At 47.1% G+C, this 18,690-nt stretch overlaps 1 protein-coding gene across 2 annotated transcripts in view; it reads right to left on the bottom strand.

The window, feature by feature from the left end:
- Positions 1–8,753: 8,753 nt before the first annotated feature.
- Positions 8,754–18,690, bottom strand: part of ETS1 (ETS proto-oncogene 1, transcription factor) — a 114,629-nt gene continuing 104,692 nt past the window's right edge. For both annotated transcript variants that reach the window (XM_083714686.1, XM_083714687.1), the window contains 2 exons: positions 15,627–15,745; positions 8,754–14,922 (listed from right to left, as the gene is read on the bottom strand). In XM_083714686.1, coding sequence (XP_083570812.1) covers positions 14,707–14,922; positions 15,627–15,745 — 335 coding nt within the window. In that variant the 3' untranslated portion in view covers positions 8,754–14,706. The remainder of the gene's footprint in view (positions 14,923–15,626; positions 15,746–18,690) is intronic.

The raw sequence follows: 18,690 nt of genomic DNA, 5'->3' as shown, positions 1-18,690 counted from the left end.
GCACACATTCCGATAGATAAATTCGTAGAGGACACATGGTATTAGCAATTGAAGTGAATGAAACCTCCATCTGTAAGAGCAGTGGACAGTGTATGCCTTGCAAGTAGAACATTTTGGCTCCTGAAAGCCGCAAACCTGGAAGTGAGTGTTCTGGTTTGTGAACATTCTTTGGAACCCTGTCGCCCGACACAGGTTCCGCAACTTCCAATTGGCTGCAGGAGCTTCTGACACCCCCTTGGCAGATCCAGACAGGCAGTGTTTTCCATCCATCTCTCAAGCTGTTTGCCAAGGAATCTGCCAATTTACCACTGCTTGTCTCACCCACTTCTGGTGCTAGCGAGATCAGTGAGCAAGACAATTGTGGCTGCAGCAGCCCCTTCAGGGAGCCTTCAGTGAACCAGCTGCAGCTTAATGACCACATGACACATGGTCCTACTGCCCTGGTGATGGTGATGCCCATGGGATGCCTCACAAGGTTGACAGATCCCCACAGGATGCCAGTGTTGCCCGGAACATTATTTATGGCCCATACAAATTAAGGGCGGGACAATCTGTCAATTTCCTTTCCTCTCAGTTTCTCATGTTTCCAACCTCAAGGTCAGTTCTGCACATTTTCATATCAGTTTGTGAACTTAAAAAATGTAAAACATCCTCACCAGCATTTTAGGGTGAATTTTTCCAAATAATACAGTGGTACCTTGGGTTACAGACGCTTCAGGTTACAGACTCCACTAACCCAGAAATAGTACCTCGGGTTAAGAACTTTGCTTCAGGATGAGAACAGAAATCGCACAGCGGCGGCGCAGCAACAGCAGGAGGCCCCATTAGCTAAAGTGGTGTTTCAAGTTAAGAACAGTTTCAGGTTAAGAATGGACCTCCAGAACAAATTGAGTTCTTAACCAGAGGTACCACTGTATCCACACTATTGTGTGTGCAGTTTTGCCTAACAAGCAGTTTTGCAAAGCCCCTTGTATGACAATTCTACTATTCTACAATGCACAACATGTTGTTTTCATTCATCTTGATGCACACTTTGCCCTGGCAAGTACATTTCTGCACACCTTACTTGGCTGTAGAACTGCACTGCAAAATGCAGTGAATTTCGGATGCCATGGAATAGTTCTGTGTTTTGGTCCACATCTCATTTTGGAATGTGAAGTTTAGGTCGCTGTGTCTTTAAATGCAAACTGAATTGAATTCCCACCTTCACAGTGGGTTTCCCATACTCAGATGTGACTCATGGGCCAAACATTTTGCCACCCAGTGATGTATAGAGCAAGAGTGGCAAGAATTGTGCTGGCATTGTGATGGATAAAAGCAAAAAGAGAGAGAGAGAGAGAGAGAGAGACACCAAGTGCAGAGGGAAGAGCTTGTCCACTCGCTTTCCTGTTTCCTAATTCCAGCTGCAGCTGTTTCCCCTAGTTGTAGGCTGTCGTTACTGAGTGGTGAGAGAAATACGCACAGTTCAAAGTGAAAGATCCTCATTTCTCTTTCCCCGATCATGATCCCTCCACATTTTCCAGAGTCCTGGCTCGGAAAATCACCCATGAACAGGCAGTTTTGGCCAGCCAACAAACTCTGGGGCTTACATTCCTGGAGGGGCCTTGAAGGGAGGTGGGGCTTCTGCAGCAGGCCCCTGATCTCCTCAAATTTCCCCCACCTTAACCTCCCCCGCCCCATTACTACGCTTATAAGGCCCCCGGGTGCATTGCAGAGCATGGTGCATGTGAGATCGTCTCCCCTCCCCCGGCCAGTCTTCATTTGCTATAAATGAGCCTTTGCCTATTTTATGGGCACCAAACTCTTGGAAGTATCGAGTGGCTTGTCTGGTGTCCCAGCGCCAACCCAAGACATTTTGCTGTGTTTTTATTTTATATTCTCTATTGAAAAATTAAAAGTACAAAATTAAAAAGCGCACACAATATGAAAAGACACGAGAAAAAAGAAGAAACAAGAAATAGTACCCATGTTGAAAACAAAACAGAAAAAAAGATATTGTGCACGTTGCAAAGAAAGGGGGAGAACTTGTTGCTGTAGTTAACCAGTCCTTAGTCTAAGATGGTCTTTATAAAAATGAATTCTGTGAAGACATATTGCTGTGTGAGGTGCATCCCTCCTACATATAGAAGCTGTATGGTTGCTGTTATGATAAAACCAGCGACCACAGTACAGTGGTACCTCAGGTTACATACGCTTCAGGTTACATACACTTCAGGTTACAGACTCTGCTAACCCAGAAATTGTGCTTCAGGTTAAGAACTTTGCTTCAGGTTGAGAACAGAAATCGTGGTCCGGCGGCACGGCGGCAGCAGGAGGCCCCATTAGCTAAAGTGGTGCTTCAGGTTAAGAGCAGTTTCAGGTTAAGTACGGACCTCCAGAACGAATTAAGTACTTAACCCAAGGTACCACTGTACAACATCCACAACTGATTTGGTTACACAAGGTTATGCATCCAAGACCAGGGTACAGACATCCCAAAACAAGTCAATCTTTTAATTGGTGCTCTTCATTTGCAACTTGAATAATCTACTCTGACTTCACCTTGACCACCAGAGGAACATTTGTTTCTCTGTTTCTTACAACTCTCTGCCAGACACAGGCAATCTGTTGGTTTCTTCTTCTGCATACATACAACTTTATGAATGAGAAAGGGGGGTGGTGGTAAAGGCCTGTGCCTTGGGGAACGGGAGGGGTGGGGGTGGAGAGCAGCACAGCCCAAAGCTGCCTGGCTTCATTTCTCAGCTGTGGAACTGAAGTCTGGCAGAGATTGCGACGAGTTGGAAACCCGGGTGCCAATCCGATCTGAACCCGCATCCCACAACCTCGCAAATGTTCAATGTGGGGTTGAAGTCCGGCAGGTCTTACTCATGAGTAAGTGCATTCAGGGTCACTGCCTCAGTGACGCAGCTCTCTCTGCTCTCCCCACTGTTCAATTCCACCCCACCCCCAGCTTGGTGGTGGTGCTGCTGCTATGAGGGGCTGTGTTAGATGACTCACAGTTTCCATGATGGCTTTTTCGGCTCATCCCACTCAGTCCTTGTTGGGTGGGTGGGTGATCTGAAGCAGCTGTCCCCAAATGCCCTTGCGAGTCTGTGTCTGTGTCTGTGTGACTGTTTCTTATCACCTGCCCTGGATTTATCGGGAAAATATTTACGCCTCAAAAACAGGGAGGGGTGGCCACATGCCAGTCCCTGGGGCCTCATCTTGAGGGTGGCAGTGGGGCCTGGGCCAAGGATTCAGAAATGCTATGGCTCTTTGCCTGGGGAGATGGGGGATTTTGCTAGAGCCTTTCTGGGCTGCCAGCAATTTGTCTTGTCAATCCTGTAGATTAGGGCTATCAGTGCCTACAAACCATGGTATGGCTGTGCTCTCTGTCTCCATAGTTGGAGGAAGCCATGCTTCTGAATACCAGTTGCTGGAAACCACAGGAGGGGAGAGGGCGCTTGTTCTCAAATCCTGCTTGGGGGTTTCCTGCAGGCAATTCGGCCACTGTGAGAGCAGGATGCTGGACTAGACGGGCCATGGGTCTTCTTAAGCTTGAAACTACATCCATTCCCCCACCCCCTTTTGCTTATAGTCCCGTTCATCACTGTCATGTACCCCCCCCCCCCCAAGACATGCCCCCTGAGCAGATGCAGCCTTTGAGCTGGAAAAGTGTCCCCTGAAGCTCAGGGTGCAAAGCCGGCAGTCACATTTCCTGCCATTCCACCCCACCCCTTACTCCATCTACCCCACCCCACTCTCCCACTGGACTTCAAGCAGGAGGAAGAACCAGGTTTCAGCTGCTCCAGGAAAAAGTTTGCCCTCTTTATTATACCTAGCCAGTGCTCCCCCTTAAAAATGTTTAGGGGTGCTCTCATTTTGACTCTAGAAAACCACCATTTTATAGTTCAAATCTGGAAAAAATAAATACAGTAAATGGACAAAAGTCCAAAGGTTCACAAAATGTTTAGGAGTATGTGTCCCCCTGCGTCCCCCAGGAGAAAGCACTGTACCTAGCAAAAAAGGGGGAAAGGGGGGTCCTTCAGAAGGAGCCGCCTGGCACAAGCACCCATTGTGTGAACGGCTTTCATGGCAGGCCAGCTCTTTTGCAGAAGAGTCATCCAGAGCCCAGAGGACAGAGGCAAAGAAAGAAAGAAAGAAAGAAAGAAAGAAAGAAAGAAAGAAAGAAAGAAAGAAAGAAAGAAAGAAGGGACTGGAAAGTTTCTGTTGGAAACCGTTCAGAAGCCTTCGCCCAGCAGGAGAAAACCCAGCGTGGAAAGAAAACAGTGTGAGGCGTGGAAAGTGCTGACTCTGAAAGCCAGCCTGGGCATCGGCCACCAGCCAACCAGTCGGCCGGTCACTGAGGCCACCTGCAGCTGGAAGAGGAGCCGGGCTGTTTTCCACAGGGCAGGCCCTGGGCAGGCCGCTCCCTCCCCAGAGCTGACGCACTCCAAGGGCTGCAACTCCCACCTTAGGAAGAAAGAGAGTTTCCACTGGAAGCAGCAGCAGCAGCACTCTGTGCTGTTTCTGTCCTGGTTGCATGGAGACATTTTGTCTGTTTCTATTTAAACAGAACTGCGCTTAGAATCATGAGGACTGGAGACTTGGGAAAGGCATACAGGCACTCAGCATTGTTCTGCCACTGTTGAATCCCTAATACTGGCTTACTGTTCATTATTATACTGTTTCAGTGCTTTTATGTTGATTTTGTATTATTAATTTTTTTTTTTAAAGCAGTCTGGAGAATCAGTGTGGCATAGCAGAGCAGGACCTGGGAGAGACCAGGGTTCAAATCTCCACCCCCCTCAGCCATGAAACTCACTGGGTGACCTTGGGCAGTCACTGCCTCTCAGCACAACCTATCTCACAGGTTGTTATGTGGACTGAGTGAGGAGGGGGAGAACCGTGTACACCAACTTGAGCTCCTTGGAGAAAAAGACAGGACAAATGCAATGATAAATAAATGAAAGAAATGTTTTTACATAAATTAATTATCTTCATGGACACTCGCTAAAAGCTTGAGCCTAAGCCTCAGGGACAAGTGACGATTTATTTGTAATTGTAGCTTTATCATTTGACACATTTTTGCCCACCCTTAAAACCTATGGGGTAGGAGTGGGTTAGAGAAGAAATAGAACATGTCTGTTGAGCAAGCGTCCTACTCTTGAACGCAACGCCTGCAACTTGAGCAGAGAGGTTGGCTGGATCCCACATGAATGAAGAAATGGTGCTCTGTGTTCCATTAAAAGGACCATTAGGTCCAGTCGTGACTGACTCTGGGGCTGCGGTGCTCAGCTCAGCTTTCAGGTCATGTGGCCAGCATGACTAAGCCTCTTCTGGCGAACCAGAGCAGCGCATGGAAACGCCGTTTACCTTCCCACCAGAGCGGTACCTATTTATCTACTTGCACTTTGACGTCCTTTTGTACTGCTAGGTTGGTAGGAGCAGGGACCAAACAACGGGAGCTCACCCTGTTGCGGGGATTCGAACCACTAACCTTCTGATCGGTAAGTCCTAGGCTCTGTGGTTTAACCCACAGCGCCACCCACGTCCCCATTGAGCTCTGTGTTCCATTGAGCTCCGTTAAATGTTAGGCTCAAGAGAACCGCTTAAGGAGACTGCCTGCTGTTCCTCTCAATGATGCTCAATCAACACTTGGCCTGACACCATCCCTGTTGCAGGTAGGACGACCTAAACAGTAACCAGATCCTGAGGCCTCTCCATCTTGTGGGGCTTGCTCAGAAGCAGCTGCTAACAGGCAGGCTCCCCTAGAGGACCTTATCAGATGAAGCTGCCATGTTTGAGCTCTTTGGAGGGCTGAGGCTGTGTGTCCAGAACTTGTTAACAAGCCAAGAGAGAGATAAAGACAGGGCTGGAATTCAGGTGAAGACAGAGGGTAAGGACTCCTAATTGGTATACCTTCACTCAACATCGCCATTTTCTCCTTCCATCTCTCTCTCTCTCTCTCTCTCTCTCTGGCGAGGTAGGATTGACGAGTTGGAAGCTCCCAACATGTCTCAATAGAAGAAACGGTCTTATACAGAGTCAGACCCATCTAGCTCAGTGTTTTCCCCAGCAGCAGTGGGACACTTGCTGCAACTCACTTGATGACTTTCATGTAGCCCACCTGGACGCGATAGTTAAGATGGTCCCCAAATCAAGACTATAAGAATATAAGAAGAGCTCTTCTGGATCAGGCCAATGGTCCATCTCATTCAGCATCCTGTTCTCACCCAGTGACCACCCAAATCCTTCAGTGGGAAGCCGACGAGCAGCAGTCGAGTACAAGAGTCCTCTCCCCTCCTTCCAGCAACTGGTATTCAGAAGCAAATGAACAGAGACTGGGTCCCCAGAGTGGACAATCCCACTTCTGCTTGTATTTTGTTAACTGTAAACGCACAGGGTGCCACTGATTGCTTGTCCAGAGTTTAATTGGCGAAGCAGGAACCCTTGAATCTGGAGGCCTAGCTTGGGCAGGGCCAAAGGGACAGTTGCCCTGGGAGCAAAATTCTTAGGGGCACAAAAATTCAAAAGAAAAAAGAAAAGAAAGGAAGCTGTAATAATAATAACAACAACAACAACAACAACAACAACAACAACAACAACAATAATAAATCCTTTTCCCCTACCCACCTTATCTCCCATGCAATACTTTCCTTGCTGTGGGTGCTGGCAACCCACGCTATGCTACTGCTTGAAGCTGACCCTTCGCTGTAATTTTTTCCTTGGTTTTATTGCTTTATCTTTTTGAAAACCGCTTTGAGTTTTGTTTGCTTTTCAATGAAGAAGCATATAAATTTTATAGGGACGTGGGTGGCACTGTGGGTTGCCGATCAGAAGGTCGGTGGTTTGAATCCCCACGACGGGGTGAGCTCCCGTTGCTCGGTCCCTGCTCCTGCCAACTACGTCAAAGTACAAGTAGATAAATAGGTACCGCTCTGGCGGGAAGGTAAACGGTGTTTCCGTGCGGTGCTCTGGTTCACCAGAAGCAGCTTAGTCATGCTGGCCACATGACCCGGAAGGTGTACGCCAGCTCCCTTGGCCAATAAAGCGAGATGAGCACCGCAACCCCAGAGTCAGTCACGACTGGACCTAATGGTCAGGGGTCCCTTTACCTTTACCTATAAATTTTATAAGCTGCTGCCTTAGATTGATCCAGGAGCCCACTGAGCCACACCACTTTCCAACTGGCAGTACCAACTGGCAGAGCTTGCCTGATCTCCCGGCAGCTGAGTCTTAGCTGTTTACTGGGTGTTTGTGGGTGGGGGGGTTGTTGCATTTCCAGCAAAGTCCCCGGCATTGCACAAACAGGACTTCCAAGCCCCCACAGAGGCTGGGCAGAGCAGCACAGCTGAGTCAGCTAAATCATTTTCATTCCTGGATGAGAAACAAAGATCAGCATCCAGGAGGTGTGGAGAAACAGTCTGTGTTATAGGCACAAGCCAGCCTTTTAAAATTCTTATTCTCCATTTACAGGCATCAGACTGTAATATGTCGCAACCAATTTTGTTTACGAGACCCACTTACCGTTTGGGGGAAGGCGAGCCCATTTTGCAAATTTCGTGGTACTGGCAACCAAGCAAACACCCTCCATGCCCCACACTTTGTAAAATAGGAGGAAAGGTTTGCACAATTAGGGACAGTCCTGGAACTTTCAAGAAGGGGTTGCAACATACCGTACTTTTCCATGTATAAGACTATGTTCTTTTCTTTTGAAATCATGCTAAAAAGTAGGGGTCGTCTTATACATGGGTAGTGCATAGGGTGGATGTTTGATTGGTTGCTGCCAAGGCTGTCAGTGGCTATTGTGTGTGCTATTGGTTGCTGCGTCAATGGGTAGTGTTGATTGGCTGATGCTCCGGCAGTTGGGCAGGCGACTTGCAGCTTCTGCCGGTGATGGGACAGACGGGAGGCGGATTTAGCGACGCGTGTATTGAGCGTTTGTTTGGCAATCCCTCCTAAAAAAAAGCCCAAGAACCCTGGGTAATCCCCTCCAAAAAGCTCAATAACCCTGGGCAATTCTCCACAAAGGGGGGTGTTTTTAATGTATTTCAATGTATATGTTTGTTTGTTCTAATGTACGGTATCTATTTGGGTTTTCGTTTCTTTGGCTTTTGAGTTGCCTTTGGCAAGGAAAAGTGACCCATAAATTTAATAAACAACAGGAACAACAATTAAATAATTATAACAAAACCTCTAAGTGGTTTAAGAAGAAACATTCAAGACAGATCGAGAAAGAACTTCTTCCCCTGGTGCATAGTTAAACTATGGAACTCACTCCCACTGGAGGCCGTGATGGTTGCCAGTTTGGTTTTAAAATAGGGTTAGACAAATTCATGGAGTAGAGGGCTGTCTTTGGCTACCAGTCATGATGGAGGCTGTGCTCTGCTTCCACAGCTGGAGGCAGCTATTTTTCTTATTGATATCCATATGTCTTGAGAGATAATGGGCAGCAATGCTCGGATCCTGTTTTTGGATTTCCCATTGGGTTGGATGTTGTAAGAACAGGATGCTGAGCTAGATAGGTTGTTGGCCTGATCCGGCATAGCTTTTACTTACCTTACTGAGTGAATGTTGGAAAACAGACTGGATATATAATCAAATATCTATGTGAGTTTCATGCAAGTAAATGGGGATGACTGCTCTGTAAGCAGGTTGCCTACGTGCCTTTTGGCACTCTGTACGTGTTTTTCTTTCCACCCCGATGTGACCTGTGGTCTTCAGCAAAAGACAAGGCCAAGCATGCTGACAACCATGACCAGGGCAAGGGATAGCTTTGTGATTTATTTATTTTTTTTTAAATTTCAAATGGTTTAAAATACAATATGAAATAAGGCTACAGTATATAAAAGACTCTCCAGAAGAATGATGTGCCAGCATCAGCAATTAAAACAAAACCAACTCCGCTCCCTATTAAGTCTTCAGTGTGGGAGGGAATTGCATTTTGAAATTCTTTTTTAAAAAACACACACTCACACACACATACATACAGACATCACTACATCTCTAAGCTACCTCAGATGAGTTTGGTTTTCTTTTTCCTAAAAAGCACCTGCTTTTTTTCCTCCTTTTTTAATTAAAAAAAAAATCTTGCTTTTTAAGGTTTTTTTTCTTCTCCCTTTCAGTTCTATAAAATATAAATTATATGAAAATACAAGTTGGAAAATAGTTGAACAGCATAATATAACAATCTTTTTCTTCTTCTAAAATTATCAGCTTAAAAACAAAACAAAAACCAGGTATAAAAACAAAGACCAAAAAATAGTCATTGTACAAACAACATACATTTTCTTCTTCTCAAATAATAACTTGTTTCACTGAGGCAGTTAATTCCTGGAGATATTTCTGTCATAAACATATATGTATACATCAGTTATCATCTATTCAAACTTCTTTGGAATGGAGTGCACAGTTCACTGGCGCTACAGAGACCCCGTCAGAAACAGAACAGAGGGAGGGAGGGAGGGAGGGAGGGAGGGAGGAAGGAAGGAAGGAAGGAAGGAAGGAAGGAAGGAAGGAGGTGAATCTCCAGGCACATAAATGCAAGAGGAGGCACATTGGCACATCAACACAGCGCCACAGAGAGATGCTCCACACTCAGCACTTTTTAGGCGTAGTCTTCTGAACAACGTACACTGAAATAGGCCATGTGAGAATGAGACAACAACGTCTACCAACATACACACACACACACAGCAGGAAGCCACAATGAACGGCGGTTCCTGGTCCGATGATCCAAACCTTGTCATGTGTGGATTGGTCCACAGATATGTTCTCTAAAGACAGTGAGGTTCAAAAATCACCCAAAACATAGAGAGGTGTCCTCAGCACTTTTTTTCCTTACAAAAAATGTTTAGGAGTACTCTCATTTTCCTACTGATATTTAAATACTGCCCCTCAATGAGGCCAAACTTAGATTCACAAAATGTTTAGGGGTATGTGTACCCCTGCATACCCCCAGGAAAAAAAAGCATTGGGTGTCCTTATATTTCAGATATTAATTAAAAGCTATCCTTGGCAAAGGTGTCTTCCAAGTTCCCTCTGTGTATCTGGTAGAGCAAGTTGTTTAACTATCAGATCAGAATTTTCAATGGTAATCCGGAAGCAGGTTGCAATATAATACAGTGGTACCTCGGGTTAAGAACTTAATTCGTTCCAGAGGTCCGTTCTTAACCTGAAACTGTTCTTAACCTGAAGCACCACTTTAGCTAATGGGGCCTCCCGCTGCTGTCGCGCAATTTCTGTTCTCATCCTGAAGCGGAGTCTGTAACCAAAAGCGTCTGTAACCTGAGGTACCACTGTAGTATACTGTCTAAAGAGACAATCCTGTGGGCCTTGAGAGGGTGCCCTGGGGGCTAGAGAGTACTGAGGAGGTCCTCCCATGGAGACCTCTTCACTGTGGCCACAGAAACCTCTGCAGTCATCGTTCCCCACCAGTGCTCTGTTGTCAGGAAAGAGGAAAAACGGGCATGTTGGGGTGGATCTAGAGAGAGGCCCTGCACCCCCAGGACCCAAAGCTCTATTGTTCCCCCAACAAGGGAGGACAATATCCCAGCCCTGGATTTGCCATATTCATTTCCCTTCAGCTGCTGCCTTAGATTGCATCCAGGCCAGTGGCAGGACTCTGGACTGGGCAATTCTCCCACTCTTTATTAACCTGCCTCTCCAGTGAAGGAATTGCTTTTGCAAAGAAAACCCAACAACTTATGCCATTGGGCTGCAAAATGGCTGTTTGTTGTTTTTCTGAACTGAATTTCCTGGAGTTACTGAATTAATCACTTGCAAGGTACAGTTGAGGACTGCAAGTATGAGCCACTCCCACCCCTTTTCCTTCTTTCCAATGTGGCTGCAAAGAGCTCAGAAGGCTCTACTTGGTTTTAGTTCAACCACAGTGAAGGGCTTAGTCTGATACCTAAACTGTGGTTTGTTGAAACAAGCCAGCTTCTTAAAATATGGTTTGTAATGGGCTTGTTTCAACAAACTACACCTAATCTTAAGCCACATCAAGTCTGGACAACATGGTGAGCTGTGCTTAATTGAAAACAGAAACAGAAGTTTCCAAAGTCTACCTCACAGATGGGACAAGTCAGTGCTCAAAAGCTCTCAGATGAGCACTCCAAAGGTTCTGGTGTAGCTTCATGTGGGTAGTGTAACTTCCAGCTGACACCTGAATAGCTCATCAGGTGAATTGGTCATTTTGGGATTATGCTTTTCAGACCAGCGGAACTATCCCTGTTGGGTGCTTAACCAGCAACAGGAACAGGCTTCAGTAGTTCTGGGACACAGAAATGCCACCTGCAATACTGGCTGTTTCCTATAGCTTCATGTCATCTTCTCTTCTCTCTCCTGTTGGCTGGTGTGTGGCCACAGGTGTTTCCCCCTCTTTGCCTACATCTAAAGCAGTGTTCCCCAAACTTGGGTTTCCAGCTGTTTTCAGACTACAATTCCCATCACCCCTGACTGCTGGTCCCGCCTGTTAGGGATGATGGGAGTTGTAATTCCAACAACAGCTGGAGACCCAAGTTTGGGAAACTCTGAAGCTTGGATGGGGAACCTCTGGCCCTCCAGATGTTGCCAAACTTTGGCTCCACAGCTCTGGAAAACAGGCAGTGGCCAGAGTTGATGGGAATTGTAGTTGAGCCACATCTGGACAGCCAATGGCTCCCTAATGCTTGGCTGAAAGGCACCATTTTTTGGCTTTATGGATACAACCTTTCCCCACCTCCACTACCCCCTCTTTCCTCTCATCTTCTACTCTGGTTCTTCTTCCTCTCTACTGGAATCAAATCTAGCTGAACTGGAGATTCAGTCATCATTACACCCATTCCAGGAACATCCACCATCAATATCCTTGACTCAGAAACTATGTCCTATGTTGTCCCGAGAAATGCTGAGCTTTATCTCCCACCAATCAAAACCAAGATCTCCAATCAGCCATGCCTAAATACATGGAAGCTCTTCCTTGTTCCCAGCCAGGTGGTCAGAGGCATGAAGTATCAAGTGCTCCTCCTACTATAAACTCCAACCCAGCCAGTGCACATGAAAGACTGGCCCGCTAAGGAGAGGGATGTAATGTTTGGGGCAACTGTGGGGGAACCTTTGCCTGCTGGACTACAATTCCCATCACTCCTGGCCATTGGGCCACATTTTTGGGGGATGATAGGAGCTGTAGTTCAGTAGTGCCTGGAGAACCAAAGGTTTCCCATCTCTAGTTCAGTGGTTCTTTCCAATGTTCTACTCAGAGCAGTTAGGTATGTTTTTGTTGTTGATGTGCTTTCTACTCTTTATCAATTCAGTATATCTCATGGGAAGCGATTCATAAATTACAGTTTAATACATAAAACAAAAATGACTAACTTAGGTTCATTACTTCCAATGGGTCTGTACTCTGAGTAGAACCTAGTTGGACACAACCTTGAATTTGGTTTTTCAATTAATTACAGTTATACTCCTTCCTTCTGTCTGCCTTTGTGTGTGTGCAGGAAACTGTTCTGGACTGACTTCTCCTTGCCAGCTGCAGCCTGCAACTTGAAATAGATTTACCACCTCCTCTGACATTTGTGAGAAAGGGACCTCAGCAACAACAGTGTTTGCTCTTTTTTTCTTATAGCCCTGCCAACCTGAGATGTTATTATCTCAAGTCCTGATCTGCTTCAAATTCCGCTGGCCCGTCATTGACCCAGGAGTTCCCCCTCTTTTAATTCTGCATGATTGAAATGATTCCGCGTGAAGCAAAAATTAAAATACATTCAACTATTTGCCGCTTTAAGGTCACGGATTTAAGTTATCCAGTTTTGTTCTAAAGGGAACTCTGGCCAATTCACACAATACATTTCCGCAGTGATGTGGATCGAGGATTCATTAAGGGCTGGTGTAAAAATTATTAAGTGCGAATTTGACAAACACGTAGTTACAAACAGGTCTGCCATGCAGTTATACTCAGGGAGGTGGGTTTGGTGTGGCTCCTTTGCCAAGGATACATCCAGGCCTGTAAAACAAGGTGTCGTCACTGTAAATCACAGCTGGGGAGGGGTGGTGGGGAGGGTGCTGACACCCACAATGCCTCAATTGCATCAGCATTCCATCAGCTAAATCATGAACATTAAAAAAGTAGCAAGGAAGGCAAATAAATCGGTAGATTGCGCTTCACCACCTCAACTGCCTTCTTCTGTAATAAAAAAGGAACTTAAAAAGCCACTTTTAGGAAGGAAATGTTCCCATTTGCTTCTTTGGGACTGCCTGAGTTTGGAGCTCAAGGCTTTGCAAACACAGTGGAGCATCAGGAGTGGAGGAGAAACAAAATGGTATCTATCCCACTTCCAGGAGACCACATTCCCCCCCTACCTAGGCATAGTTTGGCTTAGAGATTACTTGGAAACTGCAAATAGGTGTGTGTGTCTATGAATTAGGCTCATGGCTGCTGGCCCTGACTTGATGCTTAGTGAGCTGACTTTGTGGAAAGGTTCTACACACCAGGAGTGGATCCAGCAGGCAGATTCCTCCACGAGACTCCTACATGCACGCTGGTGACCTGAGAATGGTTAGGGGACCTTCGCGGGAAGAGCTATTCTGTTTACAAAGTACCCCATTCTAAGCACAACCTGAGATATTGAGGAACTGGGGCCTGTAAGCTGAAGAACCAACGACCAATGAGACATGAAGGGCTGGGTCCTCCCACCAATTAGGGGATTGGAAACAATCCTAAAGTTCAACGCTGGAAGAAAAACCTTTCTTTAATATATCGTGAAAGGCATAGGGAAAGTGGAGGAAAGTCCAGATAAAACTATTGATCGAAAGAGCCCCTCCCAAAGACACAAAACTGATTCACCAATTGGAATGGGAGAGCAAAAACAGAGTAAGGCGTGGGAGACCCAGTGTGAAAGCAAAACAGTCATTCACCCACAAATCTCTCCCCAACCACTACTCTTAGGGTGTATCTGGATTTTCTACTGAACAGTTAAATGCTTCTGTTTCTGGAGGGGGTCTACATAGCCTCTGTATTTCCCCACCATCACCAAAAAAATGCTGATAGAATTCGCAGCTGGCATAACAAAAATAAAAACACCAACGACAACACAATATTGCAATACCGAGACCATCTTAGAGCTTAAGACTATTTTAGAGAAAAATACTGGCACAAAATTTTAATAAAATAACATTCTTTTTACAATTTTTTAAAAAAAGGTATTGGTCCCTCTTAAGAAGCAAACTTGCTCTTTGAAATGCAAAATTATTTAAGGACCACCGATGTGACTTCCCTGCAGAAGAGGATGCTCTGCCCCCCCCAAAGGCCACTCCTCACTCTTAAAATCAAAAGGGAGCCTTACGAGCTTATGGATTGTCAGTTTATGGCACCTCGGGGGGAGGGCGGGGAGTTCTTTATTGATCATGCGATTGTAACAGGGCGGTTAACTTTTATGCTCTTTCCCCCACTGACTTTTAAAATATCAGCCCCCAATAAAACTCTCCAAGGACATTCAATTTTTTTTTTCCATTTCTCCTCCCAGCCAAAATATGTCACAGTTTCATCCAAAAGCATGATGTGTCACCCCCACCCCCTTTATAACCAGTGGAAATTCTTGTTTCTTTCTCTTTCTCTCTCTCTCTTTTAAAAGGAAAACCATGGCAGTAAAAAAATTTAAAATGACAGAAGTTCAATTGAACGCCTAGATGGATGCCCTGAATCCATCTACAAGGACTTCTGTTCTTGCCTGCTCATCCCCTTCACTCATCGGCGTCTGGCTTCACATCCAACATGGCGTGTAGCTCTTCAGGCGTGTATCCCAGCAAGCTTTGCAGGTCGCACACAAAACGGTAGACGTAGCGCTTCCCGGCCGTCTTGTGGATGATGTTCTTGTCATAGTAGTAACGCAGCCCGCGACTCAACTTCTCATAGTTCATTTTGGGCTTGTTTTTCCTCTTGCCCCACCTCCTTGCAACCTGGGAATGGCAAGGACACCAGAAACATCACGGAAAGTCCTTGGCGAGCTCGGAAGGGAAGGGAAATAAAAGGGTCAACACCAATCGCGCAAAATACCCTCGGGCAGCTTTAACGGTCATGGAGAATCCTGGGAACTGTAGTTTGCTAAGGGTGCTGACCTTGCAGACCTACAGTTCCTAGCATCCTTCACAAAGTAGAGTTCCCAGGTTACTCCACGATTCTTAGACCTTCAGCAGTAGTGTAAATATCTGGTGTGGGTGCAGAAGGGACGGAAAGGCGATGAAGAGAGACAGGAGGTGGACTTTTTAAATACGTCAATTTGGGTATTAGATTGCCATTTGCTCCAATTGTGCTTTAAAGAGCAGGTTTTCATGGGGCAACAAGCCCCCCCCCCACTCAAGCATGGATCATGCCTGGATAAGAGCAGAAGAGAGGTAAGTACGGATAAGCCCTTAGTTTAATTAATTCAACACAAAATATAAATTTGATCCAGTGATACCAACTTTTCAAAGTTTCATAGGCATTTCCATCTCCAAAGTCCACCTGCTGCCCCCTTACCACTTAGTGCCCCCCTAGGGATTCGTGCTGCCCCCCAGGAACAGTACCACTCACTTTTGAGAACCACTGCTCTAGGTCCTTATCTATTTATTCCTTCCCTTACAGCACGAGTGTCTCTCCAGGCCTGATTCAGGCCCATACGTACCTCATCTGGATCAGATAGCTTGAACTCCCAGCCGTCGCCTGTCCAGCTGATGAAGGACTGGCAGGACTTGTCTGTGAGGAGCTCCAGCAGGAACTGCCACAGTTGGATCGGTCCACTACCTAAGACAGCAAAGGGAAAGGACCCCAACAGCATTAAGAACAGAATCCATAGCAAGGCGCCTTGTCCACTAGGACCAACCAAGTTTTCAACCCTTCATGGCTGAGTGGTCTGCCTGCTACCTGCCAAGCCAGTGACCCAAAGGACTCTGCTTGCCATTTTTGAAAGACCCTCACCATGGGGAGACTTGGCCGGCTCAATTTGGCCTACAGATCGAAGGTCCTCCACCCACCCTGGGTTTAAGCCACCTCTGGATATGGTAGCTATTAATAAACACAGGTATTATGCAATATTGGAGGGTTCATGAAATATACTCAGAGTCGAGAGTGGATTTCATGCTCTTTATTCAGCTCATAGTTGTGAGGAGGAATGGAAGTTCCCTCAGAATGTCTGCTTTATATACATTATTTACACAATGGGCCCCATGTGATTGCCTAATTCCGGGATTCTCCTGTAGGCCAATCAGGTTGCGGATTCACTTCCACCTGGAGCTGGATTGGGTGGCTCCTGCTGCATTCTGGGTTCTATAGTTCTAGGACCAATCAGACTGCTGCATTCTGAATCCTATTGTTCTAGGACTAATCAGACTGCTGCATTTTGGATCCTATTAAACTCAGTACATAACAACTCAGCTAGATGTCACAAAAGCCACACCCAGCTGGTGCCATTTTGGTTCTCCCTGCGTGGCAAGGTGTCCTCCCTGCCCTTCAGACCACCCCACTCTCAAGAACAAGATGCATAGCACCATTTTTGGCCCACCCAAAGTGGGCTAAAAGTAAGCTGGAAGGACTTGCGTTTGGGGTCAGCTGGAAGTGAGGGATTCCCTGACCTACATGAAGGAATAACCCCCCTGCTGGATTGCATCGGGGGTGTGTGTGCTGTGGCCCCTTGCCCCCACCTGGGCGTCTGGACAGAAGCATCTCCTCTGGATCCCTTTAACGGGATACTCCATTCTCAGAGGGGCAGGCAGAGGCCATAACCTCCTCTCCGTCCAAGACTACACCTACTCAAACCACTAAAGATGTGATGAGTACTATGAGGATGGCAAAAACCAGAATGCTGGAATTAAGGGAAATTCCAACTTGGCACCAAATACAGCGGCCGACTCTGCTACTGCAAGGTCCAGCAGAACCACATGTGACAGCAATATGGGGAGGGAGGGAGAAGTGGCTCTGGTGCAAGCTATGGGCCTTCATTATATACCAGAGGGGCGGGCTGGACCCGCCTCTCAAGAGCGGCCCACCCGCATGCCTGCTCAAGATTCGTCCCCCTTTGCTCAAGATTCGTCCCCAAGATTCGACCCCCTTTGCTGCCCGGGAAACAGTCCAAGGGGCTTCTCCTGTCAGAGGGCAAAGCAATGGCGTCCACTGAGAAGGGTGAGCTGTCTTTTGAGCAATCTCTAATCCAAACAGTGCAAGCCTCAATGCCCCTGGGCTGTGTGGTCTCTAGTCCATGATGTGCGTGAGCGTGTGGGTGGGGGGCAGCAGCAGGGAGGTGCCACACGTGGTGTTGCCATGCCACATGGCACATCTCTTGCAAAAGCCTTTGCCTGGCCCCAAGGTCATCAGTAGAGGAAGAAGCAAACCTGGCAGGTTCAGTGTTGCCACTGAATGCGAAAATGGGCAGGATGATTCCTGGGCAAAGATTCAGCCTCGGTTCCCCAGTTGCCTAAGCAATGTGACATTTATTTATTTTTTGCATCTGGGCAAAGGAGGCACCATTTCCCTGATGCACGGGCCTCCTCCCCTCCCACCTGCCGAAAAAAGGGCCCTTGGCCGAGACCTGACCTCCGGCACGCTGCTGCCCCCGCGTCTTGCCAGCCGCCTCCCCTGACCTTGACTTTTTGTTCCCTGGCAGTGTTTACCAAGATGTGATAAAGAGGAGGCAGGTATGGAAATTATTTGGCCTCCATCCAAGGCGTGTTGATGCAGGAGCAAGCTGCAAAAACTCCCCGGGCAAGAATGCTCGGAGCCAGTGAGTCAGAGCCGTGGCTATTCAGGTGAGAGGAGGCAGAACCCAGAAATAGGCCAGCAGGAGTGGCTGGCTCTCGCCTCTCTTCCACGGGGCTTGTGCTTTATATATCCCCTACCTCCGGGCACCCGGTGTCAGCTGCACCCCCAGTTTCCAGTCTCTAGCCACACACAAACACACCGAGGGGCTGACAGTCTGTCACCTCCTGTCTACTTTGGTTGACTGGGTTAGACACACTGAATCATGGGTGGGGAATCTCAGGTTCTGGGAGGAGTTGAATGCGGCCCTCTGTGTCCGGCCCTCAGAACTCTCTCTAGGCCACACCCCTCACCCACACTCATCTCTTTGACTCAGCAGCACTCAAGAGCAGACGGGCAACTTCTCCTGAGGTCTGCTGTGGTTTCCAGGTTGTCAGGGAATGCCAATATTATTTGCCATTCCCCTCCAGCATCATGGAATCGTAGAGTTGGAAGGGATCCGTGAAGGCACTGCTGAGCCAGACGGACCTTGGGTCCGATTCAGTATAAGGAAACAGCTTCCTAAACTTAATGTGACCCTCCTCTGCAATGGCCTTTCAATGCTGGTTTCAGCCTGCCAAGTTCTTTGTGGCCATGTGGACCACATCTAAACCAGCCTGGCAAAGCCAGCCAGGAAAACCTTCCAAGTTCCCATGAGCTGGGTTTCCAAGATGCTGAGAAATTCACAGCTAGCTTGGACATGCAACTCCAAAAAAACAGCAACGGCCTTGGTTTTTTTCCACAGTCCCGGGGAACATGTTGGCCTCCTGAAGATCCCGCCTTTCCATGCCATGGATCTATTCCTGAGAATAACTTCAGAAGAGCCTGCTGGATCAGGCCAATGGCCCATCTTGGCCCAGCATCCTGTTCTCACAGTGGATGATCAGATGACCTTGGGAAGCTCACAAGCAGGACTCAAGTGCAAGAGCACTCACCCCTCTTGTGGGTGAACGATGAAT

This window comes from Podarcis gaigeae, assembly GCF_964106915.1.
Source record: "Podarcis gaigeae genome assembly, chromosome: 15".
In the NCBI taxonomy this organism is placed as follows: domain Eukaryota; kingdom Metazoa; phylum Chordata; class Lepidosauria; order Squamata; family Lacertidae; genus Podarcis; species Podarcis gaigeae.
The sequence above is the reverse complement of the archived record's forward strand: the minus strand, read 5'-3'. Positions and strand labels throughout refer to the sequence as shown.